Source organism: Tiliqua scincoides, chromosome 8, assembly GCF_035046505.1.
Source record: "Tiliqua scincoides isolate rTilSci1 chromosome 8, rTilSci1.hap2, whole genome shotgun sequence".
Classification (NCBI taxonomy): Eukaryota; Metazoa; Chordata; class Lepidosauria; order Squamata; family Scincidae; genus Tiliqua; species Tiliqua scincoides.
This window is the reverse complement of record NC_089828.1, coordinates 10,830,154-10,854,607: the sequence shown is the minus strand read 5'-3', so window position 1 is coordinate 10,854,607 and position 24,454 is coordinate 10,830,154. Positions and strand designations below refer to the sequence as shown.

At 44.4% G+C, this 24,454-nt stretch overlaps 1 protein-coding gene across 1 annotated transcript in view; it reads left to right on the top strand.

Moving 5' to 3' along the window:
- The window catches only part of ADAMTSL3 (ADAMTS like 3), a 203,650-nt gene that overhangs the window by 93,718 nt on the left and 85,478 nt on the right, over positions 1-24,454 (top strand). Inside the window, exons 7-8 of the mRNA XM_066635419.1 lie at positions 14,104-14,178; positions 23,401-23,558. Of these exons, the coding sequence (XP_066491516.1) occupies positions 14,104-14,178; positions 23,401-23,558 (233 nt within the window). The remainder of the gene's footprint in view (positions 1-14,103; positions 14,179-23,400; positions 23,559-24,454) is intronic.

Below are 24,454 nucleotides of genomic sequence, written 5' to 3'. Positions count from 1 at the left end.
CTCTTAACCAGTTAGCAGGGGTTAAATTAGCAGTTGCTGATTTGTTTAAAAAAAAAGAATCCCCAAACACCCCGAAGGCTGCAATCCTGTCCACACTCTCAAGAGTGTGGCCCCAGTGACTATCATTGTTGAAAACCTATACATAGTAGCCTGTCCTGACCTACAGTTTGAGAAACGCTGGTTTATTACATTAATATCTCATCTTTCTTTTACAAACACCAGATGGTGCATAAGTGAATCCCGCCTAGGTTCCTGCTTTGCTTTGGCAAATTGGCTGCATCCATTGTTCTCAGGTTCATTAACCTAACTCATAAATATTGACATTCATTGCCTTAAGAATCCTAAAGTTGAAAAGCCATAGACTTTTCTTTCTACGGTTTGATTGAATGTTACTTACAATCAAGGCTTTTTTTCTAATGGAACGCAGGGGAACGGAGTTCCGGCACCTTTTGCAGGGGCCCCTCCCCTTTGGAGGCATTCCAGGAGGGGGGCGGAGCAAAAGAGAGGCATTTGCTGGGTGGGTGCTGGGGGGTGCAGGGTGGGCGGGTGCCTGACCCCTGCCTGACCGCACAACGACCCCCTCCTGCCCCCACTCTCACCTGAGCCCAGCCCGCCTCCCCTCCCCCCACGCTCTGCTTCTCTGCGCAGCTTCCAAGCCGGTGGAGGGCGTGGGGGACACGCGCCTGCGCCGAGGTGGAGGAGGGACGGACAGCCAGCCAGCCAGCCAGCCAGCCAGGGAGACGGGCTGCGGCACCCACGGAACGCCCAGGTACTGGCTTGGCGGAGGAGGAGGGGAAGGAAGCTGGCTGGTGCAGCCCCCATGCCAATCTGCAGCACGAGCCTAGGCGTGTCTACTCAGAAGTAAGTCTCATTGTGCTCAATGGGGCTTGCTCCTGGAAAGGGTGCATAGCCTTCCAGCCTGAGAGCCCAAGCCTATGCATGTCTACTCAGAAGTAAGTTCCTTTGTGTTCAATGGGAAAGTGTCATAGCCTTGCAGCCTGAGTAGACAGGCAGAGGAAGGGCTCTGAGGCTCCAGTCCTCTCCACACTTTCCTGGGAGGAAGCCCCACTACCTCTAGTGGGACTGACTTCTGAGGAGACAGGCAGAGGAGGGGCTCTGAGGCTGCAGTCCTCTCTACACCTTCCTGGGAGGAAGCCCCATTGCCTCTAGTGGGACTGACTTCTGAGTAGACAGGCACAGGATGGGCTCTGAGGCTCCAGTCCTCTCCACACTTTCCTGAGAGGAAGCCCCATTGACTCTAATGGGACTTCTGAGTAGGCAGGCATAGGATTGGGCCCTGAGGCTGCCATCCTATCTACAGTAAGCCCCATTCACTAAAGTGGACTTCTGAGTAGACATGCATAGGATTGGGCTCTTACGCTGCAATCCTAGGCACTTTCCTGGGAGTAAGCTCCATTGACTGGAACGAGACTTACTTCAGAGTAGACATACCTAGGATTGGGCTCTTAATCCTGGCAGAGATATATATCTGCACCCGTTTTCACATGCTAAGGACAGGTGAAAAGGGATTCTACGTGTGTACAGTGAGCAGTCGAGCCTTGCCAGAGATCCTCCTCATCCTTCCCTCACAAGCATGCCCTCCGCCAGCCAGCATTTGCAGCTCCTCTCCAGCAATGCACAGCAGCTGCTCAGGGCAGCAGAGAACATACAATTGCATGCCAAGCGCCTTCCCAAAGTCACAGAGTATTCTGATACCTGAATTAAACCATATTTAATCGCTTGTTTGCAAACGTAGCTGTTTCTATGTGCACCTAAGGATCCCTCTTGTGTAAGAATTCCTTTTTTGTTCTTACTCCCATAGTTGCTTAGAGTAATTTTACTACATGGAACTCATGTAAGCCATTATTCGGAATCCATTCACTGCTTCCTCTCCTTGAAGTAGTGCCACACTACATACTACACACTGCAAGTGCACCTGTACAGTATTTTTCCCCCTGTGTAGAAAAAGTAGCTAGGTGGAAGGGGATGTGGAGATTGACAGCCCAATCCTATGCATGTCTACTCAGAAGTAAGTTCATCTTTAGGGGGGAAGCACATAAAAACTATTTTATTTCTCCAATAAAAAATGGCTCATAAACAAACAAACAAACAAACAAACAAACAAACAAACAAACAAACAAACAAATAAAAGATTAACAAGTTGTGAGTTCCTGCACCTTTTTTTTTTTAAAACAAAAAACAAAAAAAGCACTGCTTTCAATGCAATCCTAGCCTTGTCTACTCAGAAGTAAGTCCCACTGAGATCAATAAGGCTTACTCACAGGTAAGTGTGTTTAGGATTGTAGCCTTAGGGCGTAATCCTAACTATCTGTTAGGAGGATTGCAAACATGCCTTAAAGCATGTTTGTGCCTCCTTGGAGTTGACTGGGCTGGCGCAGGGATGCGCGCCAGCCCATGGAGGCTGCATCCAGCCTCCGTGCCAACCTGGGGCGGGAAGGGTGCATCAACTAAGCTCGGCCAACGCAGGGATCTGGGGACAGTGGGAAAGAAGGTGGGAGGGAAGCGTTTCGGGGCGAGATGAGGGTGGGCGGAGGACGTTCCATGGGGCGGGTAGGAAGTGGGAGGCAAGACTGGGACCCAGCAGTTATGCTGGATCCCAACCCTGTTCCCCGAGCAGCATGGAGCGCCTCGAAGCCGCTCCGTTCTCCTCCGACTTACGCCACCTCATTAGGTGGTGCAAGGAGACCCATTGGGACTGTAAGGGGGTAAGGAGAAGAGTTTCCCCAAGCCTGTGGCTGAGCCGATTCTGGCCCCAGTCTTGCCCTGGATACAGCAGAGACCTTCTGGCCTGCCAGTTCCAGTGCAAGATAGGATTGCGCTGTTAGTCTCTTAGCCACCAGCAACTGGTGGAAGCTTCTTAACTATCAGCTTTCCTTTATATACAGAAAAAACCCACACATTTGAAATGGTTTCAATAGCTGTCCCACAAATGAGCATGTGATTTAAAGGCTTTGAGGGGGTCCTCTGGATCTTTGCCACAGACCAGTCAAGTGTCTATGACTGAAAGCTGATTCCCAGATGAGCATCATAACAGGAATGTAATGATATTGCGTTCTGTGGAAGACAGAAACTGTTCTCAGTCCCAGTGCCATAACTACCACCTTTGTGGTCCCACCTGAGCCCTTCTGCAGAACACTGCAGGAGATTTTGCTTAGTGATATCACATGCGCTGGAAATCAGTTGCATGCTCTGCTATTTCTTTCTGCTGAATGATGTGGCACCAGACTGAGATGGATTTTATCTGTCTAATGACCCATAAGTCCTTTTTTATTTCCTGAGATCTGTCTTGCTTCTTTTAGACTTTAATGACTTCATTTTCCCCCACTTTGGAATGTACTCACTTTTAACTCTTTGGAAGTACATCAAGCATCCCAAAAAGACATCACGACTTATGAATTGTGAAATCTTTTTTTGTTCTTAGAGATAAGGGAGAGGAATTTTTTAGCTCTTAAGGCAGAGGACTTGTGGTACTAAACACCCGTCTCCCTCAGCCTGTGCATTGCAAGCAGGGAGAGGAAATTGCAAGGCAAAGCCAATCATCCCATCCTACCCTGTTCCCATACAATTACTCCTACTGCATGCAGTCTGGAGAACTCCACTGAGAGATGTGATTGCAGTGGTGGCCCTCGAGAAAATATTGGTGGAGGTGCAGAAGAGAGAGAGTGCATTTATCGGTTTAGGGCACACTTTATCCCGTGTGTTTTATAACACGGGATAACACAGGAGAAATAACTGTATTTCTCCTGAATCCTAAACATCAATGGAAGTAAGCCCATATGCTTTATTTACACACACACACACACACACACACACACTTATGATAATAAAGAAAAGTAGTCTGACATCACAATTCAATGCATGTTTGATTGGAAGTTAGTCCCACTGTGTTCATTGGGGCTTATTCCTTGTTGAATGTGTTTAGGAATGCAGTTTGAATGCATGAAAAGTGTATTCCTTCAGGTTTCTACAGGGGGCCAGCAGCGAGGGGGCCAAGAGGGAAACCATTTGTCTGAGGGCTCTTTCCCCTTCTGATGTCACCTATGTATAATCCCAGGAGGAAAGGTAGAAGGAGGCACTACTCCAGTGTTTCTCAGTGTTTTCCCCCCATTATACCACTTCACATTGGTCAACATTTCAGAAGTACCATTGGAAGTAACTGGTGATGTCATTGTCAGTCACTTCCAGGTTGGGAGGCCGGATGTGATATGACAAACACCAGTAACAGCGAATCTTAACTTGTGTTGGAAACAGGCAGGCCAGAGGGCCTGCACTGTATCCAGTGCAAGTTTGGGGCCAAAAGCAGCGCAGCCCAAGGCAAGGGGAAGTCCTTTCCCTTACCCCGTGCTGTGCTGCAGCATCCCCAATGGGTCTGTTTGAATCTGAGTCACCTTAGGAGGTGGCGCATATCTGAGCAGAATGCAGCAGCCAGAGACTGCTCCGTGCCACCCAGGAATGGGGGTCAGGATCCGGCATAAAGTGAAATGATCCAGAAAAGTGAATGGAATCCCCTTAAATCAAGTACAGTCAGTTCTCTTTATATGCAAATTCACTATCTGCAAATTTGCTTATCTGCAAGGGGCAGAATTGCTACCTTCTCTCATTATCCACGCCTTTGTTCTTGTTATCTGCTATGCAGAGACCTTCCAGAGGCTGCAGGGACCTACAGAATGGTGCCCGTGACCTGCAGGGACCCCTTTAAAATGGCTGGTGGAAGCTTCTATTGGTCATTTTAAGGGGACCTGCTCTGGTCACAGGTGCCATTTTGAAGGTTCCTGCAGCTTCCTGAAGGTCTCTGCAGCGTTCAGAGATATTTTGGTGCTTTTGCTGCACTTTGTTGGCTTCCTGAGGGTCTTTGCTGGATTCTTCTGGTAGTACTCCTCCCCCCACATAACACCATTGTTTCATTATCTGACAATTTGCTATCTAGTAGGGCAGTGGTTCCCAAATTTTTCAGCACCAGGACCCACTTTTTAAAATGACTTTATTGGGACCCACTTAGATTTACCAGAGTTTAAAAAAGATCTAAAAAAGTATTTATTTATTTACAAATAATAATCAGAAAAAGACCCTCACACATTTATCTCCCTATATTTACACATGCTTGCAAACTGCAGAAACTGAGCTTTCTGCAGGGGAATTAGCAGTTACAGTATCTAATTTTTGAATAGCCTCAGGGCTTGGGGCAATTAGTTATTTGATCTTTTCATCACCCTTTGGTGACCCACCAAAAATCATGTTGCGAACCACCAGTGGGTTCCACTGCACTAGGGTTTCCAGGAACCTAACCCTAGCAGATAAGGAGAACTGACTGTATTATAGCATCGAGGAACGAACATAAGCAAAGCGGTTGTTCATATTACTGTAGCATGTTTTGCAGTCCCGAAATGAACAATCCTAATTCATCTTACAGTCAGAGTTCACATTCCTTCCTTTCCAAAGCAAACAGTTGAAGAGGTCCCAATATGGATGACGGTACCGTCCAGACAAAGGGTTAAAGAGTTAAATCCCTCCTCCTCCACACTGCAGTTTTGATCCATGGGATCTAGTATCTATTTACTACCCAGTAAAGAACATAAGAACAGCCCCACTGGATCAGGCCATAGGCCCATCTAGTCCAGCTTCCTGTATCTCATAGCGGCCCCACCAAATGCCCCAGGGAGCACACCAGATAACAAGAGACCTCATCCTGGTGCCCTCCCTTGCATCTGGCATTCTGACATAGCCCATTTCTAAAATCAGAAGGTTGCATATACACATCACGGCTTGTAACCCGTAATGGATTTTTCCTCCAGAAACTTGTCCAATCCCATTTAAAGGCATCCAGGCCAGACGCCGTCACCACATCCTGTGGCAAGGAGTTCCACAGACCAACCACACGCGAAGTAAAGAAATATTTTCTTTTGTCTGTCCTAACACTTCCAACACTCAATTTTAGTGGATGTCCCCTGGTTCTGGTGTTATGTGAGAGTCTAAAGAACATCTCTCTATTCACTTTATCCTTCCCATGCATAATTTTGTATGTCTCAATCATGTCCCCCCTCAGGCGGCTCTTTTCTAGGCTGAAGAGGCCCAAACGCCATAGCCTTTCCTCATAAGGAAGGTGCACCAGCGCAGAAATCATCTTAGTTGCCCTCTTTTGCACATTTCCATTTCCACCATATCCTTTTTGAGATGCAGCAACCAGAACTGGACACAATACTCCAGGTGTGACCTTACCATCGATTTGTACAATGGCATTATAATATTAGCTGTTTTCTTCTCAATATCTTTTCTAATGATCCCAAGCATAGAATTGGCCTTCTTTACTGCCACCGTGCATTGGGTTGACACTTTCATTGACCTGTCCACCACCACCCCAAGATCTCTCTCCTGTTCTGTCACAGACAGCTCAGAACCCATTAGCCTATATGTGAAGTTTTGATTTTTTTGCCCCAATGTGCATGACTTTACACTTACATTGAAATGCATCTGCCATTTTGCTGCCCATTTTGCCAGTTTGGAGAGATCCTTCCGGAGCTCCTCATAATCACTTCTGTTCTTCACCACTCAGAAAAGTTTGGTGTCTTCTGCAAACTTAGCCACCTCACTGCTCAACCCTGTCTCCTGATCATTTATGAAGAGGTTGAAGAGCACCAGTCCCAGGACAGATCCTTGGGGCACACTGCTTTTCACCTCTCTCCATTGTGAAAATTGCTCATTTACGCCCACTGTCTGTTTCCTGGTCTTCAGCCAGGTCTCAATCCAGGAGAGGACCTGCCCTCTAATTCCCTGACTGTGGAGTTTTTTCAGTAGCCTTTGGTGAGGGACCGTGTTGAACACCTTCTGAAAGTTCAGATATATAATGTCCATGGGTTCTCCCGCATCCGCATGTCTGTTGACCTTTTCAAAGAATTCTAAAAGGTTTGTGAGGCAAGACTTACCCTTACAGAAGCCATGCTGATTCTCTCTCAGCAAGGCTTGTTCGTCTGTGTTTTAAGATCCTATCTTTGATGAGGCATTCCACCATTTTACCCGGTATAGTTGTAAGGTTGACCGGCCTATAGTTTCCCGGGTCCCCCCTCTTTCCCTTTTTAAAGATCGGCGTGACATTTGCTGTCCTCCAATCCTTCTGGCACTGTGGCCATTTTGAGGGAAAAGTTGCATACCTTAGTCAAGAGATCTGCAACTTCATTCTTCAATTCCTTAATAACTCTTGGATGGATGCCATCAGGGCCCGGTGACTTATTGATCTTTAATTTATCAATGAGGTCTGAAACATCTTCTCTTTTAACCTCTATCTGACTTAATTCCTTAGTCAGGAGGGGCCGTTCAGGCAGCGGTATCTGCCTGAGGTCTTCTGCCGTGAAGACAGATGCAAAGAACCCATTCAATTTCTCTGCCATCTCTAAGTCTCCTTTTCCCTTTCCCTCCCTCACCATCCAGAGGGCCAAACGCTTCTCTGGTGGGTTTCCTGCTTCTAACATATTTGAAGAAGGTTTTATTATTCCTGTTAATGCTGCTGGCCATGGGTTCCTCATAGTCTCTCTTGGCCTCCCGTATCACCTTCTTACATTTCTTTTGCCACAGTTTATGTTCCTTTTTATTCTCCTCATTAGGGCAAGACTTCCATTTACGGAAGGAAGCTTCCTTGCCCTTTATGGCCTCTCTAACTTGGTTGGTTAGCCATGCGGGCACTCTCCTGGACTTAGTCAAGCCCTTCTTCCTTTGCGGTATACACTTTCGCTGGGCCTCTGTTACTGTTGATTTGAGCAACCTCCATGCATCCTGGAGAGTTTGGACTCTTTTTATCTTCCCTTTCAACCTTCTTCTAACCAGCCTCCTCAGTTGAGGGAAGTCCGCTCGTCGGAAATCAAGGGTTTTTGTTAGAGATTTGCCTGGTATTCTTCCCCCAACGTGCATGTAGAAACGGATCACAGCATGATCACTGTTCCCCAATGGCTCCGTAACATTGACATCTCTAACCAGGTCCTGAGTACTGCACAATATTAAATCCAGAGTCACCTGTCCTCTGGTGGACTCCAGGACTAGCTGCTCTAAGGCACAGTCATTTAGAACGTCAAGGAATCTGGTCTCCTTTTTGTGAACAGAACACAAATTGACCCAGTCAATATGAGGATAATTGAAGTCCCCCATGATTACAACCCTGTCCCTCCTGATCTGTTTCCTCATTTCAAGGTCCCCTTCCAGTTTCTGGTCTGGAGGATGATAGTACGCCCCCAGTATTACGTCGCTCCTCAGGCCTGGTAATTTAACCCACAGAGATTCTATGGTGGATTCTGACCCACCTTCAATCTCTACTTTGCTGGATTCTATCCCTTCCTTAACGTAAATGGACACCCCACCTCCAACATGCCCCTCCCTGTCCCACCTGTAGAGTTAATAGCCCAGGATTGCAGTATCCGACTGATTTTCCGCATTCCACCAGGTTTCCATTATGTCCACTATGTCAATGTTTTCCCTAGTCACTAGACATTCCAGTTCTCCCATCTTTGGTCGGAGACTTTGGGCATTTGCATAAAAGCATTTATACATGGAATGCCCCAGGATGGGCTTCTTATTAGCTCCTTTGTTGCTGCGTCCTCTCATTGTGCCAAACCGTCTATCACATCCCATCATGCTACCATTCCCAATTTCTTCTCCTACTCTGCCTTTACCTTGGTGTTCTCTAATCTCCCCATCCTCGTCCCATAGAGATGAGGAGTCCCGAACTGGATGCCCCTCGGCTCCTGTCGGCCTTCCCCAGGGCTCAGTTTAAGCACATCACCATTCAGTGTGTGTTTCATGTAGCTAAGTGTAGTTTGAGCTTTAGATACCGTTCACCTCTGCCCCATGCTTATCTCTGCTGTTACCGCTGTTCTCTCTGCCCCATTGAATGTAGTGGAGGTTACTGCCAAGTAAATATGATTGATGCACTGATCAATTAATTACAGTTTTGATGGCACACCAAATTTGTTGCTGTTTCTTATTATGCTGACTGTGCACAAAATGAATATATCTGGAAATTGTAAAAAAAAAATGGAAACAAAAAGCAGAACTTAGTAGTAGTGGTTTCCCTCTAAAAATGTCACAGGAATTTGTGTGTGTGCTCTCCCCCCTTCCTATTTTACTGCATTGGTCTTATTGATTTAATAGAATTGTGCAGCTTAACAGCCCCCTGTGCACTGCTTTGAGAGAATATAAGGGGTTTTGTTTCAGTAAGTGTATGGATTGTGTGCTTGACGATTGGAGACCTTTTAAATCTACAGACTTGGTGGCAGGCTGTGGTTCATGCCTAGTCCCCATTGTGCTTATTAATGTCCCCACATTAAAAAGTTGCCAAGACATCCCTCCCAAGCAGCCCTCAAAGCTTCCCTTGATGGGGAGTCTTTGCTTTGCAACACGAGGCAAGTTCTCTACTTACAAGCACGTCAGGCAGAGAGCCCTTTCTCTGCTATGCTGGATTTCTGCGTCCAGGAAGTACATGCGCGTGTGTACACGCGTGTGTTTAAACATTTAACAAAAGCAGTGAATGTGGTTTCCTTCCTGCATCTGAAGCGGTATAGTCCTTTCTTCTACCTCAATCTTCTGTATGTGTTAATGCCCACCTTTGCATTTAAGAATACAAAGCAGCATGCACTGTTACCTGCTCAGTTGCATTTGGCTTAAAAACATAAGAAGAGCACTGCTGGATCAGGCCAAAGACCCATCTAGTCCAGCTTCCTATATCTCACAGTGGCCCACCAGATGCCTCAGTGAGCACCAAAAACAGTAAGATACCTGCATCCTGTTGCCACTTCCTTGTACCTGGCCTTCTGAGGTTACCTTCTAAAACTAGGGGGTTGCATATACCCATCATGGCTTGTAACCTGTGATTGGCTTTTCTTCTACAAATCTATCCAATCCCCTTTTACAGGCATCTAGTCCAGGCGTCATCACCACGTCCTGTGGCAAGGAGTTCCACAGACTAATTAATTGCATACTAGGTAAAGAAATATTTTCTTCCAGGAGTGTAAGCAATGATGTAGACAAGTTGGACTACCATATTACTGAAGTCCGTTTGGTTCAAAATGCCAGAAGTAGAGCGAGGGGGTGTTTTTTTTTTTTCTTGAGGGGGTATTGCAATTTGCTCAGACAACTTTAACCTTTTCTCTATTGCTTGGATGCCACATGATGTAAAAACAGAAAGAGGTATGAAGTCATTTCACTCCCCCCCCCGCCCCAAAGGCTCCTTATTTCTCCACTTAGTCTAATTGTGGTGCTTTCTGCTCTAGCAGACTAGCTTAATATTAAATTAATGTATATATATATATATAAAATGCCTTGTTACGTCCATAATAAATTGTTCAATTTCAAATTACTTTCCTAACAGTGTAATATATATGCATGTCTACTCAGAAGTACGTCCCAATGTGTTCAGTTGGACTTACTCCTCGAAAACTGTGTGAAAGATTGTAGCCTTAGAGATTTGAGAAATTGTAATTTAAGAAGGCGCTTATTTCATTAAAATAATTATAGGCTTTACCAGATTTATCTGAAAGTTGAGCAGTCATATGTACATGGAGGAGGTGTAAACCAGAACCTGATAATTTAGCATCCACTGTTCTTTTAAAACACAAAGTGGGAAAGGAAAAAAAAATCACATTTTTTAGTTACACCAACTCCCAAAGGACCTCTTGAAAAACTATTATTTAAGCTCATTTGAGATGTACATTTAACTTTGTCATGTGTCAGTGTGCACCGAACTCTGTGTATAATTGGGCAGCATTACATGTCCTGTGTCATTCTGAGTGGTGTACCTAGGGGGGGATCCACGGGTGCAAGTGCTCCTGGCCGACATGTCTGGGTCATTCCATGATTGTTTTCTCCCAGGCATTTTTTTCCTCGTAAGACAGAAGATATGGAAACTGTATCCTTTCATCTCTGAGATGTAAAACCAGCTGGGAAGATGATTTTTGAGTGGAAAAAACTGCTGGGGAGGGAAGGTGTAAAATAGCCCCCTCTGTTTGATTCTCAATCTATGTCTTCCTACACCATGTCTTCCTCATGAGGAAGCTGCTTGAACCATTCACTTATGAGGCTATACTATATCTCCAAAAGTAGACATGATAGGGCAAAACGATGCCATTTTTGGAATCGGCACCCCAAATTCATATCAAACCACCATAAAGTTTGGGAAAAACTTTTCTGACCCTCAATTTTGTAGGCCTGTGTTATTAATGCTAGGGCATTCTAGATGTTACAGGAGAAGCATAGTTGAGTCTATATAGCAATGTCGAACCACACGTTTGTGGAAGCACATAGATTCTCAATCTCAAGCTACCCACAGGTGCTTCACCTCATAACCAAAAGCCATTGGGTGGAAGGAAAGAATTACAAAACTTCACAAAACATGCTGCTCTGCTCTAAAGTGAAAAAAGTTGACAACTTTGAACTCAACCACTTTAACTAGCATTGCATTCATTCATTCATTATGTTACTAATTGATTTTAGAATGGGGAAAAACCATTCCATAGCCAATAATTTTATAGCCAATGTTCCCTTATGGAAGACATTCTGTATCACATTACTAGGTGTAAATAACCCCAGTGAAATCCTCAATTTAAACATGCACATATAGGAGGATTTGAACACTACAGAACAATCAACTTCTTTACCGTAGGAGAATATCAATTGGCATGGATTGGGGGTTAAATGTTTTATACGTTATTGAGATACTTTACAATGCTGTTGCTGCTGTGCCAATGGGGAGGGGGCGCGTGTTGCATCCTGTGGTGGTGGTGGGGAGTCACAGGGTTCTCTTACCTCTTCTTGGAAAGGGAACTTTTGTTCTGTTGCCTCAGGGTTGCATTGCAGCTTCATAGGCACTGGAAAGTTGGATAGGATTGGGCCCCAAGTGTGTAAGAGGATTGAAGGTGCTGAGTGATTCTAGAATGAGTTATTCTAGGCTGCTGTGGCAGAACTGAGACTGACCTAGCTAAGAAACACTGTGATTGTGTCAGATCGAGAGACTGCGGTGTGATGAGTCTGGAATCTAGCAATATCGGCGACAGTCCAAAAATTTAAGCTTGCTTAAGCCCCACTGAATCACACAAATTACGCATAAGAACTTAATTTTGCACTTAAGTGGTTTATTGGATTAAACATAATTGATTTTATTTTATAATGGAATAATGACACAGGCTTCAATTCAGAAAAGACTTTTAGTCTCTTTCTAGTAAGACTTGATGTTTTTCATGCTAGGGCTTTATGACCTCCCTTACCCAGGCAGTGACTTGTCCTGATGCATTACAAAAAAGTTTTTCAACTCCGGAATACAGAATTGCTTGCCACATTGCACGGAATGGAACTTCTTTCAGAAAGAAGAGTTAAATGTCCCATTGCATACTCCAAGGTAGTTCTCGATAAAGTGCTTTGAACCACACCTAAAGCCCCACCTCTCCTGTGTGAACTGGATTCCCAGGAGCTCACTGCCTGCTTTGCTGTGTGTATTCTGCCTGAGACAGGCCAGAATTGGGGAGGCTGAGAATACTCTCAAAAATCAAAGGGCCAGTGTAGTATCTTAGTCTGGCGACTGTCTGGTAGTTTCCAGTCCTCCTGGACACAACTGGAGAACATCTGAGGTCACATCTGGAGGCTCGGGACCCGGTGGTCTGGGAGCACAGGTGAGGCTCAGCCTCACCTGCCTCCAATGATTGAACATCCCTGCCTTCTTCCATCATGGGGGGGGGGGGAGGGAGAGTCTCCATTAATAAATCAGAGGTGGCATCCCTATTGTGTCCCAGCTGGGAGGGCATATAGTGCATAAGTTCCAGGCAGCCCACCAGCGGGAGCCTGAGGTACAGGCTAAAAACAGTCTTGTGGCACTTTTAAATGTGCTTAAACTGTACCTCAGGCTCACGCTGGGTGGGCAACCTGGAACTTATACTTGTATTTAAGGTGTCCTGAGATTCTTTGTTGTTGCTGCCACAGACTTAATATGTCTACCCCTCTGAAAAATGTTAAATATGGGAGGTGGTGTGATGTAGTTGTTAATAGTATAACCTGAGAAGTTCCCAGTTCAAATATCATCTTTGCCATGAATTCTTTAGGGGTTCTAGACAAGCCCCCACTCCACCCTCAGTCTGCAACATGGGGATAATAATACTGGACCTACTTTAGAGGGCTGTTGTAGGGAATTGCAAGATCATGTATGTGAGGCGCCATGTACACTTTGATTGCGCTCAGTAAATGCTACAAAATTATATTTATATAAATCCTGCCTTTCTTCTGTCATGGCGTTCCTAGTCAGTTACCCAACGAGGTAGTGGCCAGACCTAGATCTGCTTAGCTTCAGCACAGCAGCTGCATCATATGCTCCCCCCTCCCCCCAAAAACCCATCTCCTGGAACCTATTATTATTAACACCTGGGAAGAGGTTTAGGTAGTTATGTTCATAGCCGGTTTGGTTTATAAGCTATTTAAATGAAAACAATAAGCATCTATAATAAGTTGCAGGAAGACTTTTTGTTTTTGTAATACTAATTTGCACATCACTAGTCTGTAACAATTTTGGAATTTAGTGTGAGGTCCTTGATAGCTTTCCTGCAAACCTTACTGCTTGTTAAAGCTGCAGGAAATGAGGTGTGGCAAAGCAAAACTCAACAACTGGGGAGGGCTTTTGCAAGCAGAGCTCTTTGTGCTACAACCTTTTAAGCATATTCAGCAATTTGGAAATAAAACGAGGACAACAAGACATAAATCAAACATCTAATGTACTACTTGGGTTAATAGAAAACAATTTCCCAATAGCCGGAAGGATTTACAAGTCCATATGTAACTTTTAAGAGCCGTATACCTCAGAAAGTAGACTGGGGTAACATACTTAATAACATATGCTTAAAAAAAAAAAAGTAGAAGCTCTTAAATATTTTCTGAGCCACATGTTCGTTCGTTCGTTCGTTCGTTCGTTCGTTCGTTCTTTCTTTCTTTCTTTCTTTCTTTCTTTCTTTCTTTCTTTCTTTCTTTCTTTCTTTCTTTCTTTCTTTCTTTCTTTCTTTCTTTCTGTTATGACTTGTGATGATTCCCTAGTGTGATCTAATTTCTGAAACCCTTTAATCTTCCCAGGGGAGGAAACCGTGATTGCTGTCCCACACGGAAGTCGCAGCGCAAGAATTACTGTGAAAGGTCCAGCACACCTTGGTATGAACACCTTTGTGTGTAATTAACTGAGTGGATTGGGACAAATGCATTCCATTTGAACACACATTCAAGGGTAGGGGTTTGGGGGAGGGCAGGTTGAGTTTAGGCATTCTTGAAAATGATCAAATGCCATATGCCAAGGGACTGATTATATAGGTTAACACACTTTTTGCTTCCTTAAACGTTACACCAATTCCTGGGTATATTTGGGGTGCCAATTCAAAAAATGGCATCCGTTTTGCCCTATCACGTCTAGTTTTGGAGATATAGTATAGCCCCTTTAGTGAACGGTTCAAGCAGCTTCCTCATGAGGAAGCCTACACCATGTCTTCCTCATGAGGAAGCTGCTTGAACCATTCACTAATGAGGCTATACTATATCTCCAAAACTAGATGTGATAGGGCAAAACGGATGCCATTTTTGGAATCGGCACCCCAAATTCATATCAAACCACCATAAAGTTTGGGAAGAACTTTTCTGACCCTCAATTTTGTAGGCCTGTGTTATTAATGCTAGGGCATTCTAGATGTTACAGGAGAAGCATAGTTGAGTCTATATAGCAATGTCGAACCACACATTTGTGGAAGCACATAGGAAAGAGGTATGCTTCAAACCAGCAGTGCCTCTTTTTTCAGTGAAAAAAAAAATGGTGTTGAAGGAAATCCTATTTGAAAGTGTGGCTCATACCATTCCCCCCCCCAAAAAAAAAATTGCTTTCCCTCTGTCCAATAGCAGTTTCTCCCTGAGATGGCTGTTTGAGGAAATAGCTCAGTGATGTTCAATGTCTTTCATCTCATAGCACACTAAGCTCTATTGCCTTCACCTCTTGTGCTGTCGCTTCTGACTTCTGGGAGACTCTTCCAAGTCCCGCAACTCTGTTTTTAGGGCAACTGTCTGTAGTAATGAGTTGCCTGTCTTTCTTCCTCCAGCAGAGCTGGTGGAGGAAGAGGGACAGAAAATTCGTTACTACAGGCAGTTGCCCTGGAAACAGTGCTGCTGAAACTGGGAGTGTTTTTCAGCTGTTTCAGACCGCTGCGCTCCAAACTCCTGCAGCACAATATACCTATACAATATATAGGTAAAGAGACTCTTCTGGTTGGAAGTAGTCTACCATGTGCTTCCACAAATGCATGGTTTGACCTTAAGAGTATGAGCCAGGGAGTGCCTGGTTCAAGCATTACCTTAGCTGTGAACCTATTTGGTGGCTTTAAGCAAGCCAGTGTTTCCTTCCATTTCCCTGCATCCCTCCTCCCACCCGTGAAATATGGAGATAATAATAGTGGCCTGCATTGCAGGGTTGTTGTGTTGAGATGAGCCTGAGCACTATATAGCACATAAGAAAACGCTGTCTGTCTCCGTGTGCAGGAGAATGAGGTGGTTAAATTCTGAACGGATGGCTAAGAACTGTCCACTTCAAAATCCAAGCGGGGGAATCACTGTTTTGAAGGCTTCCCTCCGTTTTCTTTTAAATACTTTCAGAGAGGGTGTTGTTGTTCTTGTTTTAAATTTGGGAGCATTTAAAAATAATAGTAGCGAATTAACGTCTGCCTGAAAATTGACAGCGATTCAGTCCAAAAATGTCGTCACTTCAGTCTTGCCATCTAATTCTGTTGCATTAGTAGATCAGGCTTATGAATGAAATTTCCAGGCATGCAACCGACTCCTGTTTGGGCCTGTGAGTCTCCAACAACCTGTCAGATTCCTCCTTGGCTCCACCTCACACCCCGCTAGACTCTTCCCATGCCCACTGGTGGCATTTAAAGGACAAGTTGGCAATCCCAACAGTGGTCACACCCCTCTCCCTAGCAACCGTTTCTCCTTGGGGTGATGCACCTTTGGCTTTGAGAATGGCATGTAATAAGCTCATTAGTCTGCATTCCTTTCTGTTCCTTTGGAACTGTTTTTGTGGCTTAGTAGTTAGGGTAGCTCTTTTGTATACAAATACATGGCAAGCTGTCTGGATAGCTCAGAGCTCTGTGGCTTTCACATCCATTTTCTTTCTTTGCCTCTTCAGATGCTTGATTTTCATAAGCAATTCAGTTAGGCAACTGCATCATTGCTACTTGCTCCTCATTGAACATCTGAAATGCCCTGGAAGGGAGGGGGTAGGTTGATGGTGGGGGGATGGGGACTTTGAATACATTATAAGTTTTCCAGAAGCTATTTTGTTAAGGGCCTTAGAATCCAAAATAAGCCAGAGTCCTCTGAAAATAATCCCCCTGCTGTAGAAACAACAAAACCAGAAGCTAATATTTTTACAAGTGGCTAATGCTAGATAACCAAGTTCATGAACTTGCAGAGTCTAGCTGGAAGGAACTGAAAGACGCTAAATTCTTGACTTTTTAAATGACAGAGGGTTTGCATTTTTAAATATTTAGCCATACATGCGAATTCTGTTTTTATTCTTTGTAGGCATTAGGAGGAACACATGTGGTTTACAGTTTGAGGGAATGAAAATTGGTGTTCGTGTGAGAGAGGTTCCTATTCCCTTTCTGGGAATTGTCGGTGCAGTGTAGGGATGGAAAAGTTCATGAATTCCAGCAGGTAGATTTTTCTGGGGGAAATAGCTATCCTCAAGTCCACTGACAGCTAAGCATGTGACATGACATGACATACGAGCATCCAGTTTCATACTTTGGCCAAAGCTATGCGTTCAAATCCATCCTGCTTTTCTGCTGTGAACAGAAATGGTGGCTTTGGCCAGTTTTGCCCCTTATTACAGACCTCATTTGCTTACACTCTTTTGCGCTATGGAAGCTTTTTCCAGAGTGTGGGTTGGTAGTGAGCCCATGAGAGGTGGGTCCTCCCACCTGCCCTTACATCAGAATCAGAGCAGTTCTGAAAACACTAGGTGGCCCTGGAGGCATCTTCCAGGTTGTGCTGGGCTGATGACCCACTCCACTGCCTTCCATTGACCTCAGAATTGTCCACAAAAGTCTAATTCCTGTTTGGAGAGACAAAGTCTGGTTTGCCTTGGTAAACCAAAAGCAGCTTTCGGATGCTTCTGCGGGCCATTCAGAAACTGACGAAGGCCAGTAGAGTGGGTTGCTGGCCCAGTCTAACCCAGAAGAGTCCTCCTCAGCACCACCAGGAGTGCTGCGACCCACCCATGGAAGACAAGATGGGCTGCGATGCCATTAATATTTGGAACCAATACACTATATACTATAGCATTGGACTGGCTCTCCAGTGTCACCTGATTCCTAGAACCAGGAATATTTTGATTTACGGTGGTAGTCCCGTCTTGAGGTGCCTATCGTTTCCTCCTCCCACGAGCAGACATGGTGGCACAGGGATTAGGGAACCAAGGCTTTGGGGCTTCCGTTCATGCAGATTATACTTAATGATGGATTTAAAACATGTGCTGCTTTAAAGATGCCACTGAACTAGGTTCATCCAACAATTATTTTATTCTTATCTGAGAAAGATGGAAACTTGGCTCCAAAGATCTCATGTCACGAGCTGAAGATATTTCTGTTTGTTGTTATTGTGTTGTCTGGCAGAGGAGTCAAACTGGGAATGCTGTAAGGCCATTGAAGTTTTTGCCTGCTCATGAAGCTGACAGGATTGTTTTTCATTTAAGGTTGGTTAGGGACATTTTAAAACAAATATTCACCAACAGTTAAGAAAAAAAAGAGAGAGGAGGATAGTTCCACTATGTTGTAACTCCATCCACATGCTGAATTTTCTGGTCTTTAGGATAAACCTATGCTCAGAATTAAGTAGACTTTTCAGGCCATTGCTTACTGGAATATGTCTGGAAAGCTGCTTGCAGATATTTCCAGATGATTGCCAGCTAGTTTGCAAAAATATTACCTAGGGCTTTGAAGAACCCGCTCTAAAAATATTATACATGCAGGGTGCTTTGTGTTCGTTCCACTGGGAAGCCGCTACTGACAGACAGGGGCTTAAAATAGGTGAGAATATACGGAAGCCAAGCTTACAGGTAACCTTGTGGAGCAAAGCTTCTTCTCCCTCTGAGATTCAGTTTCTCGGAAAAACCGAACAGTTGAGTTTAAACCTCCGTGCTGAAATACAGGCTGCCTTTGCGTGGCTATGACTAGAAAATTGCTGGAAGCTCTGGGGCCTAATTGGTCACTGGCATTCTTTCATGTTACTCCAGCAATGGATTGCAACTCCCTGGATACCCGCCAGTATTTACAAGTCCATAGAATCATGGGTTCAATTCAGAAGTTGTGAAATCTTCCATGATGCACTTAGCCATGGACAGCACATGGGTGCATGGAGAAAGTAGCATCTGATGCAGTGCAGTTGAACTGACTGTCTGTGCTTTCCACTTGGGAACAGGAGTTCAAGATTCTAGTTTATGTCACAGATGCCATCAAAGATGGTCCAGCTTAAGCATGGATTCAAGTTTTGGGAGTTTACGTATAATGATCACTTTAAAAGAAGAGATTAGCATTGTGAGGCTGCTGAATTATTCTCTGGCTCAGATTAAAATTAAAATCTATTTTTAGGAGGTTTCTAATTTATATATTGCTCATATCCCACCAATTCCTTGATCTCCCAGATATCCTATCTGCCCTTTAAATCTGACCTATCTGACCAGGGATGCTACTTCCTGTTGCAGGGAGTAAATATTTCTTTACTCAGCGTGTGGTCGGTCTGTGGAACTCCTTGCCACAGGATGTGGTGATGGCGTCTAGCCTAGACGCCTTTAAAAGGGGATTGGACAAGTTTCTGGAGGAAAAATCCATTATGGGGTACAAGCCATGATGTGTATGCGCAACCTCCTGATTTTAGAAATGGGTTATGTCAGAATGCCAGATGCAAGGGTGGGCACCAGGATGAGGTCTCTTGTTATCTGGTGTGCTCCCTGGGGCATTTGGTGGGCCGCTGTGAGATACAGGAAGCTGGACTAGATGGGCCTATGGCCTGATCCAGTGGGGCTGTTCTTATGTTCTTAAACTACAATTCCCAGGAAGCCTTGCAGGTCTCTTGTTATCTGGTGTGCTCCCTGGGGCATTTGGTGGGCTGCTGTGAGATACAGGAAGCTGGACTAGATGGGCCTATGGCCTGATCCAGTGGGGCTGTTCTTATGTTCTTATGTTCTAGGGAGAGCAAAGGAAGGATATCTCTTCCTTTCTCCCTTTTGGCACCCAATTTGAGGGCATGGGCTGAGAATGGACTGCTGGGTTGACAGGCCCCAGGCAGATAGGCTGAGACTCAGAAAACTAGAGACACAAAATGAAGGACCAAATGGCCTCCCCTGGCAATGCAATTGTCCAGGCTGAGAGAAATCAGGAGGTAGATGAGTCTTTATGTTCCCCAGTAGCACTTAATTGGTCCTTCAGTGCCACCTGACTTTGCAGCTCAGGAGAATTATGGGCTACTATGTGACACTCCTAAGAAATTGTTCAGTATTTTCATTCTCTAGCCAACCACCGAAGTGGTGCCAGGTAGCAAGGTGCCAGCCAGTGTCTGATCCTCAAAGCTCCTGGTTTATGCCCTGAAGGACCTGACAATTACATAGTGTATTGATTTTTAAGAGTGCAAAGTAAGATACCTCTGACAGTCAGTTCTCTTTATATGCTAATTTGCTCGTTAACTATGACACTGTTCTCATTCTCCGAAAATACTATGCCGGTGATGCTGAAAATTGTCTGGAATGGGCAACTTTTCCACTTCAAAAGGGCATTGGTGTTGGCCCGTGGGGAATCATCAGGCACATTTGTATCCACTTCCAGACTTGCCCCACCATCTCAGGCACCATCTCAAGGACTCCAGAGGAACCTTCACAACCCTGGTGACGATCAGAGGCTGATGATCAGAGGTTCCTGGAAGGCTACCTGAGGGCTGCTCTGGGACTGGGGCAAGTCCAGGAAAGAAGCCCAAGAGACAGGAAGAGGAGGAGGACGGGTGAAGCAACCGTCTCCCGCTGCTGAACTCTGAGGCTTTGTTGTTGGGACAGCAACCTTCAGTGAGTTGAGGTGGGGGATAGCCAGCATGAAGAAATCACTATCTCCACAACCTTCAATGCTTTGAGGGATATCCAGCACAGAGGAGAAAGCATCAGATATTGGAGATGTTGATGAGCCCTCGCTATCACCTAGCTCCATACTTCAAGTTAAGATTCAGGTTCATAAAGTTCATAGTGTATGGTGAAGATAGTCTCCTGGAACTTAACCCAATTTTTCCTATAGGATCAATGAGTCAGTATCTGCTAATTTGGTATCCACTAGGTTTTCCAGGAACCTAACCCTAGCGGATAATGAGAACAAATTGTATCAAATTAGTCATGAAACCATTAAAAATGGCCTTTTGCAAGCTTCTGTTCATTCATCTCCTACATTTGCAAAATGGAGATCTTAATACCAGCCTACCTTCCATGGTTGTTGTAAAGATTACTAGGATACTGTTTGCATAACAAGTTGAACACTCAAAAATCACTCCACAAGTGCTGCTACTATTGTTCTTTTATCTCCTAAGGATTACAAGGTCTTTAAAACCAATTTAAATGAAGTGTGTTGTCCATGAGGAAATGTGACAAATTGTTTCCTGTCCTTTTAACAAAGCTGGTTTGGGTACATTTTTGTCTAGACACAGTTGGGCCAATTATATCCTTTTTCCAAACCCATTGCTTTCATTGGAGTTAGACCAAGGATAAATTTTGGACCACCATCCCTTTATCCAGAGAGAGTGATGTTGTTTCGCATTCGACTCTTGCATTATCTCCTTACTTTGAAGAGTGAGGGCATGTTCCCTCTCAAGATAGCTCATAAGGCTTCCTTGGGCCATTAGTGGAATTTTTGCAATGTATTGCAAGTGACATATCACAAGATATAAAAGTTTTAGGGATTACCAAGACTGTTCCCTGGCTGTAAGGGATCATTTCTCCAGTCTGAGTATGTGGACATCGCCTTTTTGATCTCTCAATTAGTGATCACACAGTCACACAATCACAATTTGTTGTGTTTCCTCACATGAGCAGAAAGAGAGGATGCAAACTCCAAACAGTTGTAGAAAAAAAATTTATTTGTTGGTTAGTTTGTCTCTTCCAGTACCTCAGAAGATAGCATTCCCACCAAAACATGTTAGGCTTAAGGATTCATTTTTGTTCCCATTTTTCTGCACTTCATTGGAGCTTGCTGACTTTTTCTTTGCAGTGGTCTGGGTGCCCATTGCTACTCCCTCCACGAAGCCAACTGCAGTGGTCACCTCAGGTGGCAGATTGGTGGATATTCATCTCGGACTGCCCATTTGCCTCCACTGGTGTTCCTCTTCCTGCTCCCTGAACTAGAAAAGGAAGAGGAGGGCAGAGAAGAGGGGGACATATGAAGAGAAAAGAGCCCATCACTCTCTTCTCTTCCACACACTCTCTTCTGCTTCATCTCCTTCTTCCTTTTCCAATCCAGGGAGCTGGTGTAGAGGCTGTCATCAGGTAGAGGAGAATAGCATTTGGTATGCTGTCTTGGATGCCAGGAAGTTTTGTGCCAGCCCTATGGGTTCTGCCTCTCTTCTTTTTATTCTGTTTTTTAGATGCCCTGATACATCTTACTGTCAAATATAACCTTTGTTAATAGCAGTAGCAACATTTGGTTACTGCTTTCTGAACAATCAGGTGCTTCACATATATTAAGGTGTATAGTAGCTAAATCATCAAATACCTATCCATTTAACTTACTGCTTTCAAAATAGCATGTTATCTTCTGTAATAACCATGTTCCCAGAGCCTGTAGGCAAGTGCATTCACTGAGGGCCTTGCACATCCAGATAGCAGTATGGAAAACTTTGATATCGTCTTAGAGATCTGCATCGGCAGCAGGCCTTAGAGTCAGTGGTGGTATTGTCTAGAGTTGCTGATTCAGTACTAATATCTTTTGTTTAGGCATTTCCGCCAAGTCACACTCTTGGCCCTTTCCCCTCAGAAGGCTTTCTACTGGAGGTGATGGTCTCATCACAAATTATCCATGGAAGGCTGGAGAAATGGCTCACAAAAGAATGAGCCTTACTTTTGTGTCCTGGGTTCTTGGCCTATATTACATGGTTCATTCAAACCTTCATCCAAATGTGCACACAGAAAAGTTTCTTGCTTTGTGTTAAGATTATACATTTGTCCTTTTCTTTAGACTATGAACATTGTACGTATATGATGAATGGTACAAAATAGGATTCAGTCAAGTAGAAGCTCAAAAATCAGCATCCTTGGATCCTATACCAGGAATAATTTGATCTTATCCATGAGCAAAAGGGGGGGGGAAGAATTGTCAAGCAGTCTGGTGTGATTTCAGAAGCTTTCCAGCCCATAACTAGTTAGACTTTTGCAACTGTGTGAAGATGAGGAAATTTTCTGATGATAACCTGACATTCCCCCACACCGACCCCTTAGGTTTTCTGTAACACACACAAGGACGATCAGTGGAGCTGAACTTTCAAGGCAGGTCAGAAACCACTCTCAGACTATAGAAACCATGAGACATCCATTCTTGGACATCTTCCCAGACCGAGTAATACTTGACAGATGGAACTCTGCTGAAGAATCAGTTGTGGATTCATTCCACAAACCAGAAGATCATGGCAGTTCTGGGATTTTCAGAAGAATGTCATTGAAAATTGCATGCAAAATATCCATGATGCTATCAGAAAGGAGTAATATGTGCTAAATTGCCAAGCCACCTAACCCTGTTTCTCATCTAGGAGTCCAAAGCCCTCTCCTGATCCAAGTAATTCTTTGCTCACTTTCCAAATGATGAAGAATACTGTTAGGGTCCATAATACATTAGGTAAGGGAAGGACAAAGGCTCTGTGAGCTTGGCTGAGCTCATCACTCTGTAGGTCTGGGTGAGAGGCTTCACCATTCTGAATGTCATTTTTCGTTATCAGGCCATGCAAGGCAATCCGTTTCCCGCTTTATCTGCTTGGCTGTAAAGGAGTGCTATATCTGTTTTTATTTTTAATGTCTGAAAATACGTTTTGTCTTTTAGAAAAGATAAGTAGTGTAGCAATTATTCTCTTTCCAAAGGATTAGATTAAATGGCAATTGCAGTTCATCCCCGGTCACCTGACAGCTGCTGCTATATGATGAAAAACACTGCATACAACATGATCTGTTTGCTTGCCTTTTGACAAACGAACCTCCGTCATTTCTTACAACCTGTGTATGTCAATTGTTGGTTGTGTTTTTTGTTTTTGCCTTGCAAGCATTCCCCTAAACCCCATGAACTGTGTTTTGGTTTCTTTTCTTTTCTTTTCCTCTTTCAGTGATTGAATCAAAAACGCTACAGGGAGATAGCGGAGAGCACAGCTTCAGTGCCCCTGGAACATTTGTCATTGAAAACACAACAGTCGAATTTCAAAAGGGCTCGGACAGAGAAACTATAAAAATCCAAGGGCCGCTTGGAGCAGATTTCATTATCAAGGTAAGACGTGTGTTCCTTTGCCATCTGAGTTTTGTCTGCCAACACACTTGAAATAGCTGTGTTGTTTTTTTTTAAAAAGAGACAACTATGGAAATGAGAGAAGATGCTAGGATGTTAGTTAGATGCTAGGAATAGTTAGAAGGTGTCAGGCATTCAGACCTGAGGGGCAATAAGTACCTTGTGCAAGTGAACCATAGCAGGCAGACAAACAGCCCAATCCTCCCAAGTTCCCATGAACCAGTGCTGGTGTGGCTTTTCACATTTTCAGTTGCTGAAAGAAACTAATTTTTGATTTTTGGCTGCTGGAGTTTTCCTTGGGATAAGGGAACATTTGTCTCTTTGTTGTGGGGTAAGCCCCAGCAGCTGGTATGGGGCAGCTTGGACCTGCACCAATGATATCACTGGCGCTGGTGGGAGGGACATGATTGAGACATACAAAATTATGCAGGGTGTGGATAGAGTGGATTGAGAGATGCTCTTTTCCCTCTTACACAACACTAGAACTAGGGGACAGCTGCTAAAACTGAGTATTGAGAGAGTTAGGACAGACAAAAGAAAATATTTCTTTTCTCAGCATGTAGTTAGTCTGTGGAACTCCTTGCCACAGGATGTGGTGATGGCATCTGGCCTAGATGCCTTTGAAAGGGGATTGGACAAATTTCTGGAGGAGAAGTCCATCATGGATTATAAACCATGATGTGTAATGTGCAACCTCCTGATTTTGGTACATGAGAATGCCAGATGCAGGGGAAGGCACCAGGATGCAGGTCCCTTGTTGTCTTGTGTGCTTCATGAGGCATTTGATAGGCCACTGTGAGATACAGGAAGCTGGACTAGATGGGTCTATGGCCTGATCCAGCAGGGCTCTTTTATGTTCTTATGCAAGTCTGCATTGT